We start from the raw sequence: 24,157 nt of genomic DNA on the forward strand, positions 1-24,157 counted from the left end.
GCCTTAAAATTACTTTTATATTTATATAGCATCAAAATGATTTTTTTAAAAACATAATCTAAAAAGCATCTACAAACGAAATGTATTTCGTTAATTTCAACATTTATATAAAGAACAAATAAGAATAATTATAAGTTAAAACTAAAAAAAAAAGGGATACCATAAGAACCTTAACCATATATATAGTCCACTTTAGATTTGCTTTCTCAAACTTTTGAAAGGTCCCCTACCATGAAGAAGAAACTTTCTGATAATTTAGGTCAGCAACTCTTAGCTGGGGAGGTGTGGGGTTGTCCTTTGGTCTCCCACTTTGACCCTTTTTTCTGTTGGGCATGCCCTTAAGTTACCCTTTCTCCCTCTCTCTCTCTCTGTTTCTCTCTATCTCTCTGTGTGTGTGTAAGACATGGAAGGTGGTGATGATTTTTCTTAACAAAGTCTGACGCAACACACCTTTTGAAAGTGAGACCAGCCATAGCTTTATCAACACCCCATCCATGTTGGGCCGTTAAAGCAAACGACAAGACGGCTTTTCTCAGCCTTTGCTACTCACATTTGCAGCAAAACCAGCTGACGTTTACCTCAAAGTTGACTGCTTTTGCTTTTCTTTCTTTTTCTTAACCTAAGCCTCCTCCTCTTTGTCGCATTCACTTTCAACACCAGCTAGTAACACTTTCATGGTTTCATTAAGGGGGCTTCAATTCCCAGGCCCATGTTCCACTTCTTTTTTTTTCTTTTTTTTTTCCTCTTTTTTTTTGGGAATTTGAACTGTGTTGGGAGAAAAAAAAAATAAAAAAACTGAGTTGGAAGTGTATCGGTATTGGGATCTGCCGGTGCTTTTGTCTCACATTGTGTTCCGACACTGTCGTATAGGGAATGTCTGTCTGCTTTTCTTTGGTTCCTGTTTGGATGCCAGAATTACTTATCCTCATTTGGGAAGAAATTGACCTAATAGCATACTTGCTGCTGCCCATTAACATGTGATGCCATTGCCACCAACTAATTTGCATATAATGAAAAGAATCAGTCAACACACAAGGGTCGTCGCTAATGATCATCGCCGTGTCGATTATTGATAAGTTAAATGGTCACCGCTAATGAGCTTAAGACTCGATAAGTTTATTGGTGATTGGAATATTAATGAGATTTACTTGTTCCAACAGATTAGATAAACAATTCAAAATTTGCTAAAACAAATATATTAAGACAAAGGAGGCCAAACTGATATATTTAGTGAAGGTTTTATTGCTTCCCTAAACTAGGTACATTATTGTCTCCAACCAGTAATCTAGTATTAAGGAATGGTCCCAAGCAACTCCTTAAAATGAAGTTACAATCCCAAGACCATGGGAACTCACTCTGAGTGTAGTTTGACTGCAAATAGGAGGAGGGCATTGGTGGTCAAGGAGCCATCAAGGCCTTTGTGCTGAGGATTTTGAAGGAGTAGACAGTGGACAAAGGTCTGCACCCATTTCCACTAAAATGTTCTTTTCTTTGCCCTTTTGCTCGAACTGTCCAACCAACCTACATGTCTGTTTAAAGCCCCATTGACACGTCACACACACGTGATTGTTTCATCACCACCGACCTCTTGTCGCTGTGCTTAATTTTTAAAGGAAAAAACAAAAACAAAAATACTATATTAGTTTCTAGGGTTAGGGTTTTAATCAAATTTAAATGGATCAAATTTTAAGTTTTAATTCGTCCTCAAGTCAGTCTCTCCGTTCCCACTTTCTTAAACAGATTCTCCCAATCTGAAGTGCCTAGGTAAAAGAGCATAAATAAGCTCAAATTGAGAGAGATAATTATATTAATTCTTGAGTAGTCATTTAAAAAACATAAAAATAAAAATAACTTAAACACATTAGCCAGTGTGATAAATGTGTGAAGAGTAGCATTGTTCTAAATTCTCATGCACTTCACATAAAGTAATGCTACTATTCACATTAATTATAATGTAATGTGTTTTAATTTTTTTTTTAAGTGACTCGCATAAAGTTACTTTAAAAATTAGGTCAAATTAGTCGATATAAAATAAGTTTAATAAATAAATGTAAAAAATAACGTTACTCTCCAAAGGGTAGCTTAATCGGCAGTAGACCACGCCTCATGAAGCAAGATCACTAGATTGAATCTCCCATCTCCCTTCTCTTGTGTGGACATGTCAAAAATAACATTACTACAGTTATCAAGAGAGCAACTTCCGCCTCATCACTTCCAAGCGTAGAAAATGTGAAAATGCCTAAATATATATGTATGAAAAAATTTCAAAACCAGGAGCCATACCCCCATAGTTGCCCCTGGATGCAGGGATTATGCCATTACATTATGGAGCGTTTCAGAGAATGCATTTTAATTTAAGTAAATCCTAGAGTCTCTACTTTAGTGCAGAATTTGTCTCTGGGGGTATTTTTTTTTCTTTTTTTTTTTTTTTAATACTAATTCTCACCTTGCCCAAAAAAGTATAACCCGCAATGGGTCAAACGCAAGAACCATAGAAACCGAGATGATATGGCTAAATCTTCATACTGGATCAGATTGGCTGGTTGAATGGGAGCCAGTAATGGCAGGCTACCCAACATCAAACAGCTCAAGACTTTTTCTCGGTAATAAAATCCACCAGCATAGATAATAACCCTAGTCAATAAAATTAAATTCATTTCCTCAATTCAGTAATCCATTGAAACTCTTTCTAACTCCATAAACTATAGCAATTGAAAATATAGGTTACAAGCAGTCACTATGTGCAACTCTAATTAGGTGTAAGAATCAAAAACACATCACCAAGAATTCAGGCGCAGGGCGACAGAAGCTACATAAAATTTGTGAATACAAGATGACCACAGCAAAAACTTCTTCATTCCACGCACCACTACAACTGAGAATTCTATTGTCGAGAAATTGGTGCCATTGGCATGGATGATGATTGGCTGTAGACATTACCATCAGGACCCTGAAAACCCTGGTAAGAATTTGTAGGAGGTGTTGTAAAGGGAGATATCCCGTTTATTGGAGCCCCAATTGTCTGATAACCAGGCATTGAAGGTGGGTGCTGTTGGGCCATGCCATAGCTGTATGGTACACTACTTATTGATCCAGCAGTCTGCATGAACTGGGGCACCTGGTATTGGATTTGTGGCATAGGTGGTAGCGGTGGTAGTGGCGGAGGAGATGATGAGGGCGGAGGTGGTGCCTCATTTGGAGTAAATTGTTGGCTGGTGGTAGACATATTGTGTTGGATAGAGTCAGGATGAGGGAAAGGAGGAACTGGTGGTTGTTGAAGATTTTGAGATGGTACGTACGAAGATTGGTCATTTTCAAGCTTAGGCCTCTTTTCGGAAGGGTAATCAGTAGAGGATTCTTTCACTGGATTGCCCATGACGCCCTCTGATGCAAGGGAGGATAGGACATACGAGAGCATCTGGACTGAAGACGTTGATGCGGTTAGCTTTGCTGCCACTGCAGCAGCAGCAGACTTGCGTGGGTCATCCTCAATGTGGCCAGATTTTTCAGGAAAGGAAACCTGCCGTGTGTACATTACTGGAGCTGATTGTTCCCTATCCCCCGATAAAAAGCTGTGAGGTGCTACGGGGGTTTGGGCTTCCTTCGGACTCTGCTCAGCTAGTGACTGAACTTTGTCTCTACTTAGCAACTGTTGGCAGATATAACCTGCCTGTTGTGACTGGGACTGCGCAGCCTGGAAAACAACACATAGGAAGAGGAAAGCATGCATATGCTTAGAATCTGTACAACCCATATACCAGAAAATTAGAAGGAAATCATGTTAAAGCACAATAAGAAGAGAATTTGGTCACAATTAAGAGACTTCAAATTGTGTTCCTTTGTTGTCTTGGTGACCTTTTTAAACAACACCCCCATCCTCCCCCCCCCTCAAAGAAAAACCCTGAAAAATAAACTAATCCGAACCAACACGCTAAACGCTCGGTATCAATAGCAAAATAATAATTAATAGATCACATTACATAGAAGTTCAGCCATCTACTTCAACTAAATACATATGAAAAAGAGAGTACTTACAGTTTAACATTCCACATGTTCAATTTGTTAAAAAGCATAAGAAAAGATATGCAGAAAGCTAACCATTACTCCTACCAGTAGGGTTTATAAGAGTGACAAACCTGAAGTTGGTTTTGGACTTGACCCAGCTTGAATTCCTGATAATAAAACCATGTCAGCTTTATTTTCAACTAATCTCAGTATTCCATGCAATACTATGCAACTATGGAGGGTTGGAAGTGGTGAGAATTTTAAATGAAAATAAGGCTCAGAGACCAGATGGATTTTCTATGGCTTTTATCCAAAAGCGTTAAAAGTGTTAAAAGAGGACATCATGGCAATTCTCAAAGGGTTTCATGGCAGAGGGAAGTTTGAGAAGAGTTTCAAAGTTACTTTTGTGTCTATTATTCCGAAGAAAGCTGGGGCAGTGGAATCAAGAATTTCTTTAGCTTAGTGGGTGGTGTACACAAAATTATCTCTATGGTCTTGGCGAATAGGTTAAAATTGGTATTGGGAAAGATTGTCTCAAGTTTTCGGAATGCATTTATTAGAGGTAGACAAATTATGGATTGCCTAGTTTTTATTATACCTGTTGAAGAGAGGTGGCTTTGGGAAGAGATGGCGAGTTTGGATAGGATATCATATATTTATGAGTGGTTTTCCATTCTCATCAATGGGTTTCCATCTGGTTTCTTTAGTAGTTCATGTGGATTACGACAAGGAGACCTATTATCTCCTTTATTAATTGTGGTTGTTATTGAGGTATTAAGTTTGATGATTTCTGCTGCTGTGGACAATGGGCTCCTCTCAATTTTCGGTGGGAGCGAGCAATCTTGAGGAGATGATAATGTCACATTTATTGTTTGCAGATGATACTTTGATCTTTGGTGACTGGTGAGCCTAATTGTGAACAACGTCGTAACCTATGATGTCTATTCTTATGTTTTGAAGCGGTGTCGGGTTGAAGACAAACTTATCCAAGTCAAAGGTTGTTCCCGTAGGCGATGTAGGTGATGTTAAAGGGTTGGCTACCATTCTTGGGTGTAAAGTGGCTTTGTTAACGATGAAGTATTTAGGTACTTCTTATGGGAGCTCCTTACAAGGTTTCTACCATTTGGAATGGTATTACTGAGAAGATGGAACATCGGTTGGCAGGTTGGAAGAGGCTTTATCTATCAAAGGGAAGCGGAATAGTCCAATATTTCAAAGGGTTTGGGGGTGAAAATTTTGATTCAGCTTAATCGAGCCCTTTTGGGTAAATGGTTGTGGTGGTATGGTACAAAGGAGGCTCCGTAGAGATTGGTGGTGGACATGAAATATGATAGTTTGAGGGGGAGGTAGGTGATCTAAGTAAGTTGCAAGGCCATATAGTGTGAAAAAGTATGAGGGGGTGGGAAGGTTTTCCTAAATTTGTGAGGTATGTGGTGTGAGATGGATCTACGGTGCGGTTTTGGCATGATTTATGGTATGGGGAGTAGCTTTTGAAATTCTCTTTTCCAGAATTATTCACTATTGCTCGTTGTAAGGATGCATGGGTGGCAGATCATATTCAATTTCAGAATGGGAACATTCATTAAAATATATTCTTTACAAGACCCGTAAAGGATTGAGGTGAAAATGGTCCATGATTTCTTTGAGGAGTTGTATTCCCAAAGAGTAAGGCAAGGAGGTGAGGATAAATTGTGTTGGATTCCTTCATAAAGGAAATTGTTTGAGGTGAGGTCTTATTGGAAACTCTTAACTTTAGATGATTTATGAAAGAGGCATGTTATTGTAGTGAATTGATGTTGTATGTGTAAGAAAAGTGAGGAGTCTATTAATCATCTCCTTCTTCATTGTGAGGTTGCAAAGGAATTATGGAGCTTGCTTTTCAATTGTTTGGGGATGAAAGGGTTATGCTCGAAGGTTGAGATTTGTTGGTGAGTTGAGGTGGACAATTGGGACATCTAAATGTTTTGGAACTATGGAGGTTGTCTAGTTTATGTTTAATGTGGTATATTTGACGAGAAAAGAATGCAAGGAGCTTTGAAGATCATGAGATGACAATGTTGAGCTGAAGATGTTATTCCAACTCCTTTATACATGGATAGTAGCATTTATTAGATTTCTTGTTTATAATTTCTCTTTGTTTTTGGAGTTTTATTCTACGTTTTTTTTTTTTTTATACATTAGGGGTTCTCTTGTATAATTCACATGTACTAGAGTTGCACCATTCTATGCTTTTAATGAATTTAAATTACTTATATATAAAAAATATGGAGTAGTCTGGCCAACCAACCTGCTCCTGGAGAGCTTCTCTTAAATGAGAGACAAGACTTGTTCTGGATGACTCAACTGCCATTAGTTGTTCAATACAGTCCCTCAATACAGCATGCTGCCCCTGCAGCTCCTCCACAAATGCAGATCCATGGAATTTCCCTATTAAAACAAACAGTTCAGAGAAAAGAAAGATCCAGGAAGATGTGAACAACAAAAGTCCCAATGACAGGAATCATGGACAACCAATAAAATATACTGCAGACTTTATTTATACATTTTGATCCGGATTTTAGATTGGGTTGGTTCTGGATATGAATATCAGACAATTTATACTACAAAGTTTGGTTTAATCAATTGGGTGTCTATGTATTTGATACATAAGTATTTTCTATCTTTTTAATATGTCAGACAATGACAGTAGTTAATATTGAGATCCAAGATTCCAAAAATCCGGGTCAGTTTTATAAACTGTCTGAAATATGTACATATAGCAAATTGATTACAGGTAGTCCTAAATCTTTCTTTTGACTGCATGAATCCAGGTGGAAATCTATCCTAATCATATTGATACAAGAAGCACAAATCGCAACTCGTCAATTACTAGTCAAATGGAGTCACTTCAAGATTTTCTTCCAACAAAAAAACTAATGATGATGGCAGCACCCAAAAAAATCTTCATCTAGTTAAAATAAAAATCTGTTTCTTAAATTGTAAAATGTGAAAAGAACATCATACTACTGTAGCCATAAGAAACTTCAACCAAAACTCCAGCTAACATCTACACTTACTAATCCAGCAATACCATGACAAAATTTTGCAAGGCAGTGACATTTAGCAAATTTTCAACATTTCTAGAAAAACATTTTGACTCATGGAAAAACTTATCATGGCCCAGCTGTGCTGATTTAACACGATTAATTTTTAAATTTAGAACAGATGTAAAACAAGCTTCAACTTATGTTTGTGATCATGCATCAATAAAAGGTGGTAAAGATACATATAAATGGCATGAAGAAAAAATAAACATCCTAAGTTTATTATGAACAGAATAGAATAAGAAAATTAAATGTAATATATTAATTACAATCAAATGAAAAGAAAAGAAAAGCAGTAAAACATGTGTACACATGTAGACATGCTTACACATAGATCACAACAAATGCATCGATTGAAAGTTTAGGAAATGATTTATGAAGATACATATGAAGGGAATACCTGAATTGATATCACTACCAATTTCCTTATCTACTTTCTCAAGACTGCTAATAGCATTCCTACATTTGCTCAATATATTGTCTTCATCCAACTGGCCACCATAAACGACATGATAATCTGAAACTATTTTTTCCAATGTATTTCCAGCAGGTGGTCTCTGTTAAAAGAATGGAAAGTGATCTAGAAATAGTCTACAATTTGTATATAATAATTCAATATCCATAGAAATATATAGAAAGATCAGAAAATTCGAAGTACCAGTTTGACGTTCAAATTCTTTCCATTTTTATTACTATTTTCCAGGTGCCTACCCGCAAGCTCTTCCTTAAGAATTTGCCCCCGAGAACCAAAAACTTTTCTTTCCTCCCATATACCAATCTGCATGAGAAAGAAATTAGAAATGCACTCCAAGCTAATTTCCCAATAAAAAAATTCAAGCATCTGGTACTTCTACAACAGAGGAAATTATCAAATAAATACATTGAATAAAAGAAAAAACCATGCATTACAGTAGTTTAAAATAATACGAGTCATAAAATTTAGAAATGCACTAACAGTCCTGGAGCAAAAGCATAACCATAGAGAGCCCTATCAAGTACAAACTTTATCATTCATTCTAGTTCAATCCGACATAAATTTACCATAAAACTTTCATCTTTGATGTCAGACTTGGTTGAAGATATAGTGAATTTCCAATACATATATACAAAACTCAAATAACAAAAACAAAGACAGGTTATTGCCTTAAACAAAACAAAAATATGAGTTCTCATCAGATTGAAAACCCAAAATCCACTCTTGCCCCATTCTAGACAATGTGTGACAGGGAAGTTCGAACATAGAATGCTTGTCCTTCAATACATATCTTAGAAGACTCCAATATCCCGATAGACTTAACAAGGACATATCTGCATATTTTTTCAATTTGCCATACTGCTCAAATAACTTCACTGCCTACAAATCTTAACTATAGCACACATATCTACTTAGCAACATCATCTAGTAGATTCACAGTGTCTCAATGAAAAAGTGCCGGCAGCTTAAAGAAATGTAAATGTACTGGATGCTATCAAAGAAAATGACTACTTGTAAAGACCACGAGCAGATCATTCAGTCAAATCAAGCCCCTTGTTGACCACAGAAGGGAACAATGGTCTACACACTATCAGAAATCATGAATAGTGGACATAAAAACCACTTTGGATGGAGAACATCCAATCAATAGGCTTGCTGAAAACAACTTTAAGGGCATATATGGAATGTAGAATAGACCCCTATAATGGAATGGCTATTCCTATTGAATAGCTATTCTTTTGCTTTGTTGCATACCATTCCCAGGAATAGCTATTCCCCTCAAGAAGGAGAGGAATAGCTATTCCTTGAGTAATTGAATGGGTTTTCAAAAACAACCTTTTTTTTAATGCAAACCTAATTTTTTTTAAAAAAAAAAACACACACACACACACGCACAAAACACTCGATGAGTGGCTGGCCACCCTAGCAAAAGCACGAGGGTGATCGCCCCTCCCCGAGGGGATCCGAGGGTGGCTGCAACCACCCCATAGCTCAGGGGTGGTCGCGGCCACCCTTGATGCTCATCAAGGATGGTCAAGACACCCCTTGGGGTAGTAATATCTTGGGTATTTTAGTAACTTTGATACAATTCCAATGGAAGTACATGCGTTGTCACCAAACATGGAATAAGAATAGCTATTCCATTCCACCTTTTTTCATTCATAGTAAAAGCTATTTCTTTTCCTAATGAAATAACCATTCCGCGTGACCAGATTGTGTGCTGTTGTTAGTCATAACATGTTCAACAACATTTCAAGCAGACTATATTATGCATGGTGAGCATCTTTTATAAGGTGCAGTTATCAACAAAACAAAAGGCTCAAAGTACAGTATCAACTGAACACTTGGAAATTAGACATACCAGTCGGAGTGCAGCATTCCTTCCAAACTCATCCCCGCTTTCGATCGCATCACGAAGAGCATCTGGAAGAACCTTCCAAAATTCACCAACAAACTCTGAACCCTTTCGCCTACTATTCTGCAATATGTCATTTGCAAGATATAGAAAGGCCAATCTCTGCTCGCGTGGAGAACAATGAAACTGACGATCCCATGTTTCGACCACTTGTTTTGCTTTATTCATATGGAATATACACCAATGTGATAAAGCTTAATTGCATTAAGGATAGCAAACTCAGTAACAGCCTCAAATTGCTGGAGGAACCGAATGAAATTTCTCAAACAAGACTAGCATCTATTATTTCATTTTACCAGAGGGAAAAACAAAGTAGAACAATCTGCAATCTTATTGAAGGAGTGGCATGAGCAAATTACAATATCCAACTGAGCTATCAATCGTCTTGGAGACTCCTTACAAGGAACATTAACCAATCTAGCTACACCTTTATTTTAGAGTAGTGAGTAAGTAAACACATGGGTTACCATTTGACTACAAATCAAACTTTATGAATAGAGGCTAAACATATAAGTGAAAACATCTGAAAATCCTCTTAAACAAGAGAGAACCAACAACAAACAGCCAAGAGAAACATCATCCACATCTATACAATGTCATCAAAAGGATACTCTCTATACTTGCTTGTGAATTGTTGAGCTTCGCTAGCTTTTCCATTAAAATCTGTGGATTGAATGTACTGCCCATTGATGCGACAATAGTTTTCCCAACTAACGAGCACAAGGCAGACCTCTAAAACTGAAGCAACCTTCATGGGAGAAAAAGAGAAGAAAAACAACAATCAAAATAGATTCACCACCCAGCAAGATAACTTAAAGCACAGCACAGAACATCAAAGATATAGAAATATTATTTGATTAATATCCAAGTAACCCTTCCTATCAAAACCAAAATCCGGCCAAGTTTTCCAATCAAACAAAAAAGACACAGTTTCTTCATTAATCGTAAGGAGGTGAACCATCAAAAAGTATCTTCCTACATGGGGTACAAGAGATATCACTAATCATTGTTGGACAAGAAGCCAAGGAGTCCTTGTGTTTGCAGATACGCATGAGACACATACAAAGTTTCTGGTGGACACATATTTATGAAAAGTACCCAAGATTAAAGGATAAAAAAAGTACTCAGAATAAAAATGTAGAAATGAAGAACATTCCAAATGTGAGGAAAGCATGCTAAATAGGAGTAACCAGGGTGATCCTCCCAGCTGCAAATCCAATTGACAAGATTTGCACAAAGTATATCCAAAGGGCACATGTTTGCATGCACACATGTCTATGAATTCATACATATGGTGAAGAGAGTGAATTTTTACCAAACAAGGCTTGATATTTGCAATTTAAAGCACCATAAAGTTTACTGTTAAGCATATTCTTGGTTTCAACCTATAAGCTAAAGGGTCAAACATCTGTTTGACTAGATATTGAATGTGCATAACTATTACTTCATCAACATCATGTCACAACAACATAAAATAAACTTTCGCCACAACATTCACTTCTAATAACTGAGCCGCAAATCCTCTGTAGCAAATATGATTCTAAGTAATACCCATCCGGAAAGGGATATTGAAGAAGAATAAGCATACTACAAATAAAAAATTAAAAAAAATTAAAAAAAAAAAAAAAAATTAAAAAAAGTGAAAAATATACTTAATTCCCCTCAAACTGATACCACTTTTGCAAAGACACCACAAAACTACCATGTGATAGTTGACCCCTTAAACTACCACTTCGTTGCAAAATAGCCCCTCCATTAGTAGTTGGCGTTAAAATGGAAAGCAAATAGCGCACATTCTAGACTTGAAATGTCCTAATTGTTCCAATTTTGGAGAAAAAAATAGAAAAGAAAAACAAAGAAGAGGAACTGAGGGGTGGTTGACCACCCCTTGAAGGATTTTAGGCATGGCAAAACACCCCTCAAGGCTTTGGGTGTGGCCAACCATCTTTTGGAGGCTTTTGAGGGTGGCCAACGTTGAAGGGGTGTTTGGCCACCCTCCCAGCCTTATGGAGGTGGTCAACCATCCTTAAAACAAGGAGTGGTAGCTCAACTTTTAGGGGTGGTCAGACACCCCCAAACGCCATCAAACGGTGGTCAACCACCCCTCAAGCCCCTCTCTTTTGCATTCTTTTTCTCCAAAATGGAGACGATTTGGGTGTTTCAAATGTAAAATATGAACATGTACATCACGTATGCCATTTTATTGCCAACATCTAATGGATGGGATGAATAACGAAATGGTAGTTTGAGGGGACCAAGCGTCACAAAATGGTAATTTGAGGATGTTTTTGCAAATGTTAGTTTGAGGCAATCTGGGAATTTCATGTCCAAAATACACCATTTTTCCGTCCTTTTAACGCTAACAGATAACGCAAGTCAAGTGTTACAAATTGTAGTTGGTGGTGGTGCCTTTGCAAAAGAGGTGTCAGTCAGAGGAGTAGGTATACTTTCCCTAAGAAAAAAGTTAAACAAAGTTCCGGTGACACCAAGCTAAACAGCCAGAGTATGATGTCTTTTTAGCAGCAATAATGTTACGGTGGCAGAAACTACATCAATTCTGACCAAACAATGAAAAAAAAAACATGCGATTATGCAAACGAATTCGAAATTCTTCGTATTCTTTGCCAATTTTGTCACACATTGAGACTTGCTCATGGCACACAAAAGCGACTACACATCACTCTCTTCATAAGGTTTCTATCTTCGGATTTCAGTCACATATGAAGCAATTCACAAGAGAAATTATAAATATGATAATATAAATAAAAAACAATAATAATATCCTTCTAAATAAAGCAAAAGTAATCTAAACCCTAAAAAATTGTTTCTATCCTGAACATACTGTTCTTAACCTATGAAGCATTTACTGCGAATACTACTAAAAAATTACTCAAACAAATGAAAAGATAAAGAAAGGTACAAACGCTTGAGTTACATTAAAGCACAATAATTAAAGGGAAATTACACGAGACTAAAGCCCTATGGCAAAGCAAGACAGAGAGTTTAGACAAAAGCATTTAGAAGCCCTAGAGCTTTTATTGTACCAGTCGAGAAGAATGCAGGTGAGGCACGGGATAGAATCAGCGGCGGGCGAGAATACCGTGGTCGAACTCTTCTTCCATGGAAAAGGGATTTGGATGGGATTAGTGGTTTTTTTGGTAGGGTTTTGAGGAAAAATAATTTGATTCTGTGCTTTGTTGATCGGTGGAGACGGGGTTACTGTACGAATTGGAGTTCTGAGAACCGAAGAAGAAACCCAGACAAAGAGAGAGACCTATGGCTATGTGTTTTGTGTTCGGCGTAGCTTAGACTACTGACTTCAACGTGTGAACAAAAATTGTGAAATTACCCCTGGTTTCAGGGATTTCGTCCAGTGAACCTGACACAAAATCTAGAGCAGCCTCTTTCAGGCACACGAGCAACCAGGCAATATAGCGTTACGACACCGTTTTGTGGCTTGTAAATTAATTATGATCGCAAGTTTTTACATGACCCGTAAATTCAGGATAAACCCAACTTAAAATTAATAAATTATAATTTATTTATGAGTCTAACTCATTTAATTAAAGTAATTAAGTTAAAAATTACATATAGTCTTATAATCATGCAATTGTTATTAAATTTAGGTTATAAATTCATCCAACTCATTTTAACTCGTCTATTAAATAAATCAAATTCATATAAACTTGACTTGATTTGTGCAAATACACTATGGAATATGAATAAGTGACTTCATATGGTAATTAGGAATCATATATATTGAAATTCACTGTCAAGCCATGAAAAAAAAATGTAGGAGTAAGGTCCACGGGCAATCATTATTTCTTTGATAATTAATGGAAATCATTTGTCTCATATGACCCATATGATAATACATTAAATTCTTCTTGTATCCAAAATTTGATTTTGGGTTGAATCATTAGCAGAAATATCGTTAATCATTAAAATTTGACGAGGACCAAAATCAAACGTAATGTCCAATTACTGATAATTATATGACAAAAGTTAAAAAAAAAAAAAAAAAAACTGTCACCGTGCAGTAAGTAAAAGTAAAAACAAAAATTCCGAGAGTTTGGACTGCCGATCCAGCCTTAAGTTGGGCCCTTTGGGCTAAGAATATCATCACGGGCCTCAAGTTTTTCAGAGCTCAGGAGAAATATAGGCTCACAAGAACCAGCCCAATTACAAATGGAGGTGGTTTCTTTTTCTTTTTTCCTTTTCTTTTATTTTTTTTTGTTGTGGCAAGCAAATGGAGGTGGTTTATACTTTCTATATAGTTTCTACTTTTTAATATAAGGACAAAGTTATCTTTTAAACTTAGCCTGAGAAAAAAATTTCAAATTAATCTATTAAATTGATATTTGTGTGTAGAGCATATAATCATTATATGCATTTTTATATGATCAATTTCAAGTGTACTTTTAAAAATACATGTGAAGTTTAAAGAAAACGTTTTTTTCCAATATAATTTGGGTGTGCATTTTTTTTTATTTTTTTGGTTGGCCAACTTGGGTATGTGTTTTGCCGTTTTGATTATAGAGATCGAATATAGGTATCTTTGTCAAAGTGTTTTGAGATAATTTTTTTTTAGTGACAATGTGTTATGATATGAGATATACACAAATGTGAATTAGCTAGCTGCGAGGAAAATATAATAGACAGATTACAATCATAATCAACAAGTTGTTCATTAAGAAAATGCAGATTGTATAAAACCATAGCATTAAGAAAATGCACAAAAAAAATTAAAAAATTACATGAATTAAAAAAAAAATGTGTCAATTCATTCATGCATGCACGTAATTATACGTTATAACTATGGTCTCCTCCTGGGCGTTGGGTTCCCATCAAATAGCTCATCAATGCTAGTCTCTATGTCTTCCGGCTGGTACTTCACATACTTCTCTGTCTGTCTCCCAGTGTGAAAATATTGCGAAAACCTCCCCAAGAAGGACCGGTATGCCGGTATCACGACCGCCGATATCGAGACCCTTAGCTCCGATTGAAGCTGCTCGTCACTCACCACCCACGTGCTCTGCGTCTTGTGGATCTCGTCGAACATTTGGTTGAAACTCTTGAACCGCTCCTTCAAAACCGGCCTCACCACCTTCCCGTTCACGTTCAACCCCTCGTTGCTCAAGCACCCCACAAGCTTACTCCACGTCTCCCTTTGGTAGTTCTTGTGGTACTGCCTTAAATCCGACGATCGCTTGCGGGACCACGTGTCGCCCATCAGGTCGTGGATTTCCGTGGACCCTTTGATCTTCTGTAAGATGTACCGCCCATTGTTCATCATGAAGATGTTGCTCAACCCGACGTCCTTGTAAATCTTCGCTTTGGTTTCCAGATTGGAGTCCAGCAATTCCATCACTCTCATCAACTGCAACGAAAACGGTGTCTGGGGTTCGCTTTCGTTATGATCATCAAAACTCTTCGTTTCATCGCGCGATGGCCTGCTCGTCGAGTCCGCTCGTTCGAGCCTAGAGTGCTCTCTGAAGACTTGCTCCAAGGTGTCCTTGTACTCGCAAGCGTACTTTAGGTAGTTCATCGTGTACCGAGTTAAGGGGTGTACCGCACCGCCCGGTACCGGGGTTTTCCCCGTATCGGCCTTTATCGAATTCTCTAGATCGGTGAACATGAGTATCGCCGCCTCGCCGAGCCGGCACTGAGCAGTGGTTGCCTCGTTCTTGAGCTCGTTTCCACACTCATTCTTGAACAAGTCCATGGCCGGAACAACATCGCGTAACGTCTCGTACATGTCGAGGAACTTGAAGAGCTTCTCGGCTGAGCGCTGCTTCGTCATCGCGACAGCCTCGACGAAGTTCAGGAGTTGGATAAGAATGCCGCGAGTGAGGTTGCTAAAGAGGCTGTCGGAGAGTGAGGGATGGTTGGAGAAGACCGATTCTGCGAGGGCCTTCTCGCCGGAGAAGTACACTGTGGTGCATTTCTTGAAGGCCTCGATCCAAATGGCGATCTCTCGCTCCAGCGCCTCCCAATGCATTTTGTGGATGTCGTCGATGCTATGGTTCTCAAACCCTAACTTTTGCAAGCTTTCTTCGAACGCGTTACTTCTCGCCACCGCGTAGACTTGGCAGCACTCGGATTCGTATCCACCAAATATCATCTCCTTCGCTACATTGTTCAAGCTCGATACGACGTCGTCAGAGTACCCTGGAAAATCGGCCTCGTGATCCCCAATGGATTCAGATAATTCTGTTTGTACGTGATGATCTTGCTTCCCTTTCTCATCGGACTCACCGATCCGAGAATCTTCTAGAAGCAACCGGAATTCCTCCTCCAAAAAAGATATCGCTCGCTCGTGAATGCCTCCAATGCGATTGATCAAAAGAGAAGGATGAGACTCCTCCGGTTTCAAATCACGGAGCCATTTTGTCAGCTTCGATAGTCGGCTCACAGCCGCGAGAAAGGAAGAGTCCACCTCGGGCTTTGAGAGCTTCGCTTCGACGAGATCTGAGAACTTCTCGAGCAACTCGTGAGGGATATCTACTGGAATGACGTCATTTTCCTTGTCATCATCATCTTTCTTTGTGCTAAGAGACGAGAGAAACTTGTCAATACAATCGGAAACATTCTCGAGGTCGCAATGAGGATCCGGGACGACCTCCAATTGATTCTGTTCTTCTTCGTTCTTCTTGCCCTCTGCTCCGTCGACGTCCTCTCTGATCTTCTCTCCCAGTGCCTCCGTATTAGATGTTGGTTTTGTGTCGGTGCCCTCTTTGCGTCCAAAACTATCGGACTTTTTCGGCTGGTTCAACTCCATTGTTGTGGATTACTTACTCGCTCGCTGTGATATGAATCGTTTTAGGAAAAGGAAAAAGAAGAGGGCTTGAAGAAGAGAGATGCGAAGACGGAGGAGAATTATCCGTTTATTTTTATTTTCATTTTTTAATTGTTTTTGCAGGAATTTTGAAACGGTCGTCGTAGGCAATGGGTGTGAGTGAGATATACGAGGGAATGTACGGACATACATGTAAGTTGGAGATGGGATGCGACATGCGAGGGTGAGCAGTACAATTGGTTGGATGAGGATCCACGACAATTTAAAAAAAAATTGCCATCCCAATTTTAATAATCTAAGCCGTCTGTTAGCTGAATGGCTTGAAACATGCCAAGTGTACAAACATTTATAGATTTCAAAACTAGAACTTAGCCCCTTTGTTCGGAGAAAAAGATTTGCTTACATGATCTCTCTCTCTCTTTCATTTTCTCCACTGCAAAACAACGGAGCCATGATACAATCAATCGCAGAGGTAAGACAACTTTTCTCTCTATTTTTTTGATATGATATTTAAACAGTCCGGGGAGGATAGAGAGGAAATGGAGGGGGTAGATGTGTCTCTTTCAATTCCATCTTGTTTACTAAAACAAACATTATCCTATTTTGTTTTGTTTTATTTCTTATATTTTATATTTAATTATAAAATATTGTTCAATAATAATTTTGAGCTTAAAATGTTATCTTAATGCAGGTAATTCTTTCTCATAGGAGTTGGTAGAGAGTTATAAAAAAAAAAAAATACGACAAACATTGGAATACGTTGATTTGCTTTGGAGGTGTTTGAATTGTGGACGGGGATGAATGGTAAAAGGTGGAGTTGATTTTTTCCAGACCAAATTTGTGAGACACATAAAGCAAGAAGGAAATAGTGGAAAGGCACTCGTGAATGCTTATTCTCTTTGATTTGTTACAAATATTGGAATATATAATAGATGCTTAATTTATCTTGGGTCATGTTATTAAAATCAAATTCTTAATTAAATTATATTCAATTATTATTATTTTTTTTTTCATGAGCACTTTATTGTTTTATCTTCCGATTAGGAGAATTGATTTTTTTACCTAGTTGCGTTAATTACGTTTCAAGAATACGTAATAGAATGCTAGCTAGGTGGATCCTTAAAGCCTTAGTGTTTTCTAATTAATTTTCTCCAACTTCAATTTATTCAGTTTAGTTCAATAATTTAATTTGAGTTTATGTTTCATTCTATTGCTATATTTTTTAGTGGAAAAAAAAAACAAATTTATCAGTTTATTTTTCTGTACTATAATAGAAATTTTAGTTTACCATTCTCTATGAATCAATTTCGTATTTATTGATAATTGATTGAGAAATGCTCCAGTGCATTCTCCTAACCATCCACTCACCATCTATGTGTCTTAATTTTATTTTTTTGAAAACATCAAGATGCTTAGGACACATAGATGGTGAGTGGATGGTTAGGAGAATGCACTGGAGCATTTCTTTAATTGATTAGTTACGACAGCTTACACTTGAGTTTGTATTCTTTTTGGCGCACCATGCTTTTAAATATAAAAACCACATAGAGAGAGAAAATCGAAAAGGCTTGTTATGCAATGGAGAGAATGGAGAAAGAGAGAGAACAAAAGAACGAGAGAGATGCAGGAGACAATTAGGCGAGCGATTTTTGCCTTAAACAATGAGATTGAGATCTCTTCAGATTTATTAAAATATGAAGAAATCCAAATCCAAAGCAAAGGAGTCTGGGTTCAAATTTTGAAATTAAAATTTGTATACACGTTGCATGATTTAGGCTGTTCATGTAAGGACCAATTTGGATTGTCAAAATTGGGGATCGGCAATTTCAATGTCCGTTGATTAGTGCGTTCATTTGGAATTGTTGACCGTTGAACGACATCTTGAGACGTCGTTTCATGCTTCCCACAACTTGGAGCCTGTTTGGCGGGGAATGAAGGGTTGGAAGGAGCGTTCTCATTTGTGGCAGAAGATGGTTCTTAATTAGGAGATGGCTTTGAGATCAATAAAATTTGGTTTTGGAGCTTAGTCATCAATTCGAGTTTCAAATTATTATTTTATTTCAAAATATTAAATTGATAACAAAAAATTAAATTTAAATTTAATTAATATTATTGATATTCTTTTACTCTTTAAATAAGATACAATAATTCAAATGAGAAATAAATTATATAGTCAAATTAAATAATACTCTTAACACAAAGGCTGTTACACCACTTACATTTTCTTCATTTTTTCAAGATATTCGCTCAGGTTTTTCACAATCTTTTAGGTCTTAGAACATTAATAATAGGCTCTTTATATTTAATTTTTTCCTACAAATCTAACAAAACTCATTAATTTTTTACTCTCATCTCTCATGGTTGGTTTAAAATTAATAAAAAAAAATATTTAACTAAAGCATAGAAAAATAAAAATAATTTAATGTTTGATTCATTTTAAAAGTAATTATTTAAATTAGAATATAAATTTTTCTTCTCAAATTTAATTTTTATTTGAGTAGCACATTATGAATGCCGACTTAGGAGTATCTTATTGTATTTCACCGTTTGGCCTTTTAATTTTAGAATGGGCTTGGGTTTTAATTGAAATGGGTCGGATACGAATAAAATCAGTTTACGCGTTCGAATCCGGCCCAAGCAGGATGTGATGTCACTCAGATACGGTCACAGGGGTTGTCGGCAAACCCATCGAAATCTTCGAACGCGTTATTCCTTTTATATCCTTCGCTCGAAATGCCTATCAGATCTAATCAACTTAGCAAGAAGAGCTCAGCTCAAGCGCTCAAAGGCTCAAGAACCACGAGAAAGAGCAAAGGAGAAAAATGAGGTATTATTGTTTCAGAAGGAGACGAGTGTCCGTACGATCATGCCTGATTGTGTGTGCGATATGCATTGGCACTGGGCTACTGATGCTTGCTCTGAGACCGGTTGATGATCCTACAATGGACGTTGATTTTCCCTTGGTTTCTCGGAGTAGCGTCGTTGCCTTTGCGCCGGAGAATGGGAATTGGGGTCAGAGTAGCGAGGGAAAGAGAGGACAAGGAGGAGAGTCGGAGAGGAAGTGTGCGACGGTGGAGGAGATGGGAGAGGTGTTTAAAGGAGGATTCCAGAAGGAAAGTCTCCGAGTGAGAAGAATTATTGAGGATCATTTCGCTCTAAATGGTATCTAACTTTTGGCCTTTTTTTTTTTTTTTTTTTGGTACTGTTTTTCTTTGCTATATCTTGAGCAGGATTTTCGAGATGTTTGGTTTCCGATAAAAATGTATGGAGTCTTGCAGGAATGTTAACATGTTTTACGGTTCATGTTGCCACAATAAGTCAAGGAAAAATTAAGGATCATCTAGAGTTAGTAAGTGTTTGAAGTGGCAAAATCTGAATCATTCCATTAGAAAAGAATGATTACTAGAATTGTAAGAATTTTACTGTGGAGTTATCCTTCCTGCTACAAGCAACAAGTTATGATGCTGTGAGGGGTTAAGGTTGGAGGGTGTGCCATAAAGAGTTATAAACGGGGGAGCAACTTAGATTGCCTCCATACTTTTTATGAGGAATTCGAGCTATGATCTCGAAATTAAGTTAATCACCTCATATAGAGATTATAGGCATTTTTTAACTCTTGTTTTGAAATTTCAATATTGAATGCTTCTGTTTTACCTGTGGGTATCATCAGGCCTCTGGATTTTTCGTAATCTATCATGTAAATGTAATCCAATTCATGATGCGAATTTCTCTTTAGATTCCATTAGCCTACCAGATTCATGTCTTTAGTCTCCCTCTACGGGTACTTCATTCTGCGTAATGATCTCATTAGAAGTATGCAAGGAAGAGTTTTGGGGTGAAAATTCAACCAAGGTCTCGACTACACATTGATTTCTATGCTTCTGTAGAAGAAATTTGATTTGCAACTTGATATAATGCATATCTTCTGCTGGAACAGAACCCTTTTTAGGCATGTTGATAAATTTATTCTTCAGGCGATCTATATGCTTCACAAGTAATTGTGGTTCCTTCTTCAATTTTCTCAAGTTTGATACAAAATTACTTTGCATTCATCTAATAGGAATAAATTGGCAATCCAATAATTGTTCTTAAATGTTCTTATTTTTCATTGAATTCACTATTATCTGCATGTGTAATGGTTCAAGAGGCATGCATTTCTATATTCAAAACTGGTGCTTCCATGAAAACCACTTGTGATATTCAGAAGGTTGCATTGTTTACTTTATCTCAGGTGCATCAAGAGTCCGAGGTCTTCCTCCAGATCAGTTCTGCAGACATGGTTTTGTGATGGGGAAATCATCTGAGGCAGGTTTTGGGAACGAAATGTACAAGGTCCTAACTGGCGCGACATTGAGTATAATGTTGAACCGGTCCCTAATCATTGGGCAAACCAGGCATATTGGTCTTTTCTCAAGCCTTTCTTTTTTGTATTATATAGTTTATTATTGTTACTATTCTCTCTGGTTACAACTTGAATTATCAGAAAAGCTAGTGCTATGGTCTATACTCTTATCATTGCTATTATACAGTGTCTGGCTTCAAGTGTAATACCACAAGTTATGCAATTATAGGCACCATAAATGCTTTTACTTGCAGATTTTAATACGCTCACTGGGATAGCGTATTCCAACAGAAGCTAATGCAATCTGCCTTGGATATGTTTTACTATATACTGTCCACTTTCTGGGGTTTGTCTTTTTCTTTTTTTCCTTGAGACCGCAATTAGAACAGCGTATTCGAGTCCAGGTCTGATGTGGAGATAGATTATATGCAATTGTGGTCATGTTAGTGCATTTCATTGATCCTATTATTACTATGCTTCTGTCTTCAGGGGAAAATATCCTTTTGGGGATTACATTTCTTACTCCAACCTCACCTTTACCTTGAAAGAAGTCAAGCATCTGTGGAGACACAATGGTTGTGAAAGGAAGTATAGAAAGCGTCTGATTATGAGGACTGATGATTTTGAGAAGCCATCTGAAACAAATGTCCTGTGCAGCAATTGGAGGGAATGGAAACAGCCTATCATTTGGTAAGTGAGAAATTTTTTGCTATTGATCCGTCACTCATGGTCATCTATCATCACATGATCATTAACCTCAGTGTTGTAGGTTCCAAGGTACCACAGATGCCACCGCAGCTCAATTTTTCTTGAAGAACATACACCCTGAGATGAGAAATGCTGCTTCTAACTTATTTGGACAACCAGAATCTCTCCAATCTCGGCCTAATGTGTTTGGGGAGCTGATGAGAGCTCTCATATCTCCTACAAAAGATGTTGAGGAAGCAGTCAATTGGGTTATTGGTGGTGGGATGGATCCTCATATCTCCTTGCACATGCGGATGCTTACAAATAGGTATTGCAACTTACAGTCAATTCCTTGACTGGGGATATTCTTAAAAGATTTAGCCCCTGCTCCATGGGTCAGGTGATAAGGGGGTGGGTTGGGGTTAGGGTAAGTCTTAGGTTCGGATCTTATGATGTGTATGTATGTGCACGTGTATATATATATGCTTGATAATTAATGACCGAGGTACTGAACTAGAGTTCGTAGTTATCCAATAATGATTTCATTGTAGTGCAATTAAATATCACAGGGTACAACATAGAGCTTAGCAGAAGAATCGAAACCCTTACTAGAAGGAATAGTTCCAGAAACAGGTGACCAAATTTGCTTGATGATTACACTGGAGAATTCATCAAGTGTAATTATGATTGAACAACCATATGTAAAATGTTTCAGGAAAGCACACAGACATGCACTCAAACTCTGAATCTACATACTTAAAATGCTATAGAATGTCTAATGTGCTCAAAGGGTAGGACTTTAACTGATTTTTGATTGAGGCTCTTGCTTCCTATATTTCAGGTCGGTAAGAGCTATGTGGGCAGCATTGAGTTGCATCAGAAAAGCCATTCGCTTGCGACACCTTACGTCAAGACCAAAGGTGGTTTTAGTGTCGGATAGCCCATCTCTTGTAAAAGCTATCACGCCAGATTTAAGTGAATTTGCAGAGGTAATTTAGTCCCTGCACCAGATAACAAAACTAAACACATCACCCTTGACATGAATTTATGCCATCCCATTCCCTTCAAACTTCTTTTTCCTTCAATAATCCATGCCCCTTAAATCTCCACAGGAATTTTCACTCAAATATATTATTCTCACTTTATCCACCTCTCCAAGTAAAGATTTATTTATTTACATTTACTTGTACCTAGTTTGGTTTAACCTTTAGACCAAAGATTGGTTACACAATGCAAATGTCTAATACGTGGACTTGGATCTAATTCATCTGTTCTTTTCACAGGTGCTTCATTTTGATTTTGAGCTTTTCAAAGGAAATATATCTAATGACTATAATGGATTGCATAATCTAGATTTTAGAGTGAAGGATTGGGGCCCTGCACCTAGATGGGTTGCATTTGTGGACTTCTTTCTTGCTTCACGTGCCAAGTATGCTGTTGTATCTGGGGCTCACAGGCGTGTTGGGACAACCTATGCTCAGTTAATAGCGGCACTGGCCGCAGCACATAGTCTTGGTACTTCTTAGCCCTTCATTCATCGTTCTTTTTTTATATGTTCATAATCAACTGGATCTTATCTTTTTGCTCAAGTATTTAAACAGTCATCACTATCTTCCAGGGGATAATTCCACGGGTCCAAGTTTTTCATTCTTAAGCAGTTTCCAAAGTAATTTGTTAACAGAAGGTTTAAGGCTTCAGGTTGGGTGGGGACATGTATGGAACCGGTTTGCTGGTCCGTTGAGTTGTCGTCACCAGCCCGGTCAATGTGCCGCCACACCGCTTCTACCTCCAGCTTGGTGGGATGGAATCTGGCAGTCCCCCATTCCACGGGATATTCGTAGGTTGGCTGCATATGGTGTCCAATTGTCTGGTTTTGGAACAATTGATGAAGATTATCTTCAGTCTTTCTGTAAGTCGAGAAAAGCTGTCGTGAGAACTGTACCATTCTTATTGTAATTGTTGGAGTTTCAACTTTTTATTCATTTTTGTTTAACCTCGGTCATCATGCTGAAGAGAAATATATGTAGTTCTCCACTTTCCTCTTGCCAATGTAGCTCAATAGCAAGTTTTTTGAGGAGCTAATTTGTTGTCAAGATCTCTCTGTATATACCGAGATTATGAGCCTAAATTTTTGCCATTGCCTCCAACCACCCTAGTCAAACCCTATCTTAATTGTGTTTTAGAAAGATAAATGCTATATAATGCTCAAGTAATTTACCTTACTCATGACAGACAATCTCCTTAGCACAAATAATAATAATAATAATAATAATAATAAATAGACAGATAATCTCCAAGTATCAAAGTTGGCAAAAAGACCTTGATGGTGTTAAATTAGACGGAAAAACAAACTAGTGACACACATTTCAATTTTAATGTGAAATGACAAAAATGGAGTTTAGAAATTAAATTTACTTAAATACCTTCAAAGTTAAAAAGAAAAAAAATACAACCTAATCCCATGCTTGTTCGGGGAGGTGGCCGAGCCACTCTCTTATATGTTTGGGGTGAATCAACTGATGTGATTTGGGGTGACACGCTTAGGGGTGAGTTGGCCACCCTTATGTAATTTTGGGGTGGTTGATCTAATCCTCGGAGATTATTGAACCACCTCCAAGTACTTGGGATTGTTTGACTACCCTTATTAATTGGTTTTTAGAGTAAAATTTGTTTTTGTATAATTTATCATGAATAACATTTACGTTATTTTGGTAAAAATGAGCATACGCATGTAACGCATGTCACATGCTAATTTTTCTGTCAAATTTAATGCACTTGATGAACAAAAGAGTTTATTTGTCAATAATTGGTAAATAAGAGAAATTATCTGTCATGAATAACAATTATAAAG

The 24,157-nt window shown here is 37.5% G+C and overlaps 3 protein-coding genes across 3 annotated transcripts; 1 reads left to right on the forward strand and 2 right to left on the reverse strand.

The window, feature by feature from the left end:
- Positions 1–2,622: 2,622 nt before the first annotated feature.
- Positions 2,623–12,863, reverse strand: LOC132182462 (uncharacterized). Its single transcript, XM_059595714.1, has 8 exons — positions 12,523–12,863; positions 10,090–10,226; positions 9,425–9,672; positions 7,747–7,866; positions 7,489–7,645; positions 6,293–6,432; positions 4,137–4,172; positions 2,623–3,694 (listed from the first exon to the last, which is right to left on the reverse strand). Exons 2-8 carry the CDS (start codon positions 10,163–10,165, stop codon positions 2,885–2,887), a joined length of 1,587 nt encoding a protein of 528 aa, XP_059451697.1. The 5' UTR covers positions 10,166–10,226; positions 12,523–12,863; the 3' UTR covers positions 2,623–2,884.
- A 1,431-nt stretch (positions 12,864–14,294) lies between these two features.
- LOC132182251 (exocyst complex component EXO70C2) lies at positions 14,295–16,259 on the reverse strand. Its single transcript, XM_059595437.1, has one exon. The coding sequence runs from the start codon at positions 16,257–16,259 to the stop codon at positions 14,295–14,297; it is 1,965 nt and encodes a 654-aa protein (XP_059451420.1).
- A 2,770-nt stretch (positions 16,260–19,029) lies between these two features.
- On the forward strand, positions 19,030–23,399 carry LOC132181130 (uncharacterized). The gene is made up of 7 exons (XM_059594213.1): positions 19,030–19,439; positions 20,509–20,671; positions 21,109–21,309; positions 21,389–21,634; positions 22,148–22,295; positions 22,590–22,821; positions 22,925–23,399. Exons 1-7 carry the CDS (start codon positions 19,100–19,102, stop codon positions 23,260–23,262), a joined length of 1,668 nt encoding a protein of 555 aa, XP_059450196.1. The 5' UTR covers positions 19,030–19,099; the 3' UTR covers positions 23,263–23,399.
- The last annotated feature ends 758 nt before the right edge of the window (positions 23,400–24,157 follow it).

The sequence above is a fragment of the Corylus avellana genome, chromosome ca5 (assembly GCF_901000735.1).
Source record: "Corylus avellana chromosome ca5, CavTom2PMs-1.0".
In the NCBI taxonomy this organism is placed as follows: domain Eukaryota; kingdom Viridiplantae; phylum Streptophyta; class Magnoliopsida; order Fagales; family Betulaceae; genus Corylus; species Corylus avellana.

Excerpts from the sequence above, each read along its gene's own strand:
- LOC132182462 (XM_059595714.1), bottom strand. The coding sequence starts at position 10,165 with ATGGGCAGTACATTCAATCCACAGATTTTAATGGAAAAGCTAGCGAAG. Across the intron at positions 9,673-10,089 it reads TTCACAAGCAAGTATAGAGA|CTTTATCACATTGGTGTATA; the intron begins GTATCCTTTTGA and ends AATGCAATTAAG. Across the intron at positions 6,433-7,488 it reads TGGTAGTGATATCAATTCAG|GGAAATTCCATGGATCTGCA; the intron begins GTATTCCCTTCA and ends TTGTTTTAATAG.
- LOC132182251 (XM_059595437.1), bottom strand. The coding sequence starts at position 16,259 with ATGGAGTTGAACCAGCCGAAAAAGTCCGATAGTTTTGGACGCAAAGAG.
- LOC132181130 (XM_059594213.1), top strand. The coding sequence starts at position 19,100 with ATGAGGTATTATTGTTTCAGAAGGAGACGAGTGTCCGTACGATCATGC. Across the intron at positions 21,635-22,147 it reads ATGCGGATGCTTACAAATAG|GTCGGTAAGAGCTATGTGGG; the intron begins GTATTGCAACTT and ends CCTATATTTCAG. Across the intron at positions 22,296-22,589 it reads ATTTAAGTGAATTTGCAGAG|GTGCTTCATTTTGATTTTGA; the intron begins GTAATTTAGTCC and ends TTCTTTTCACAG.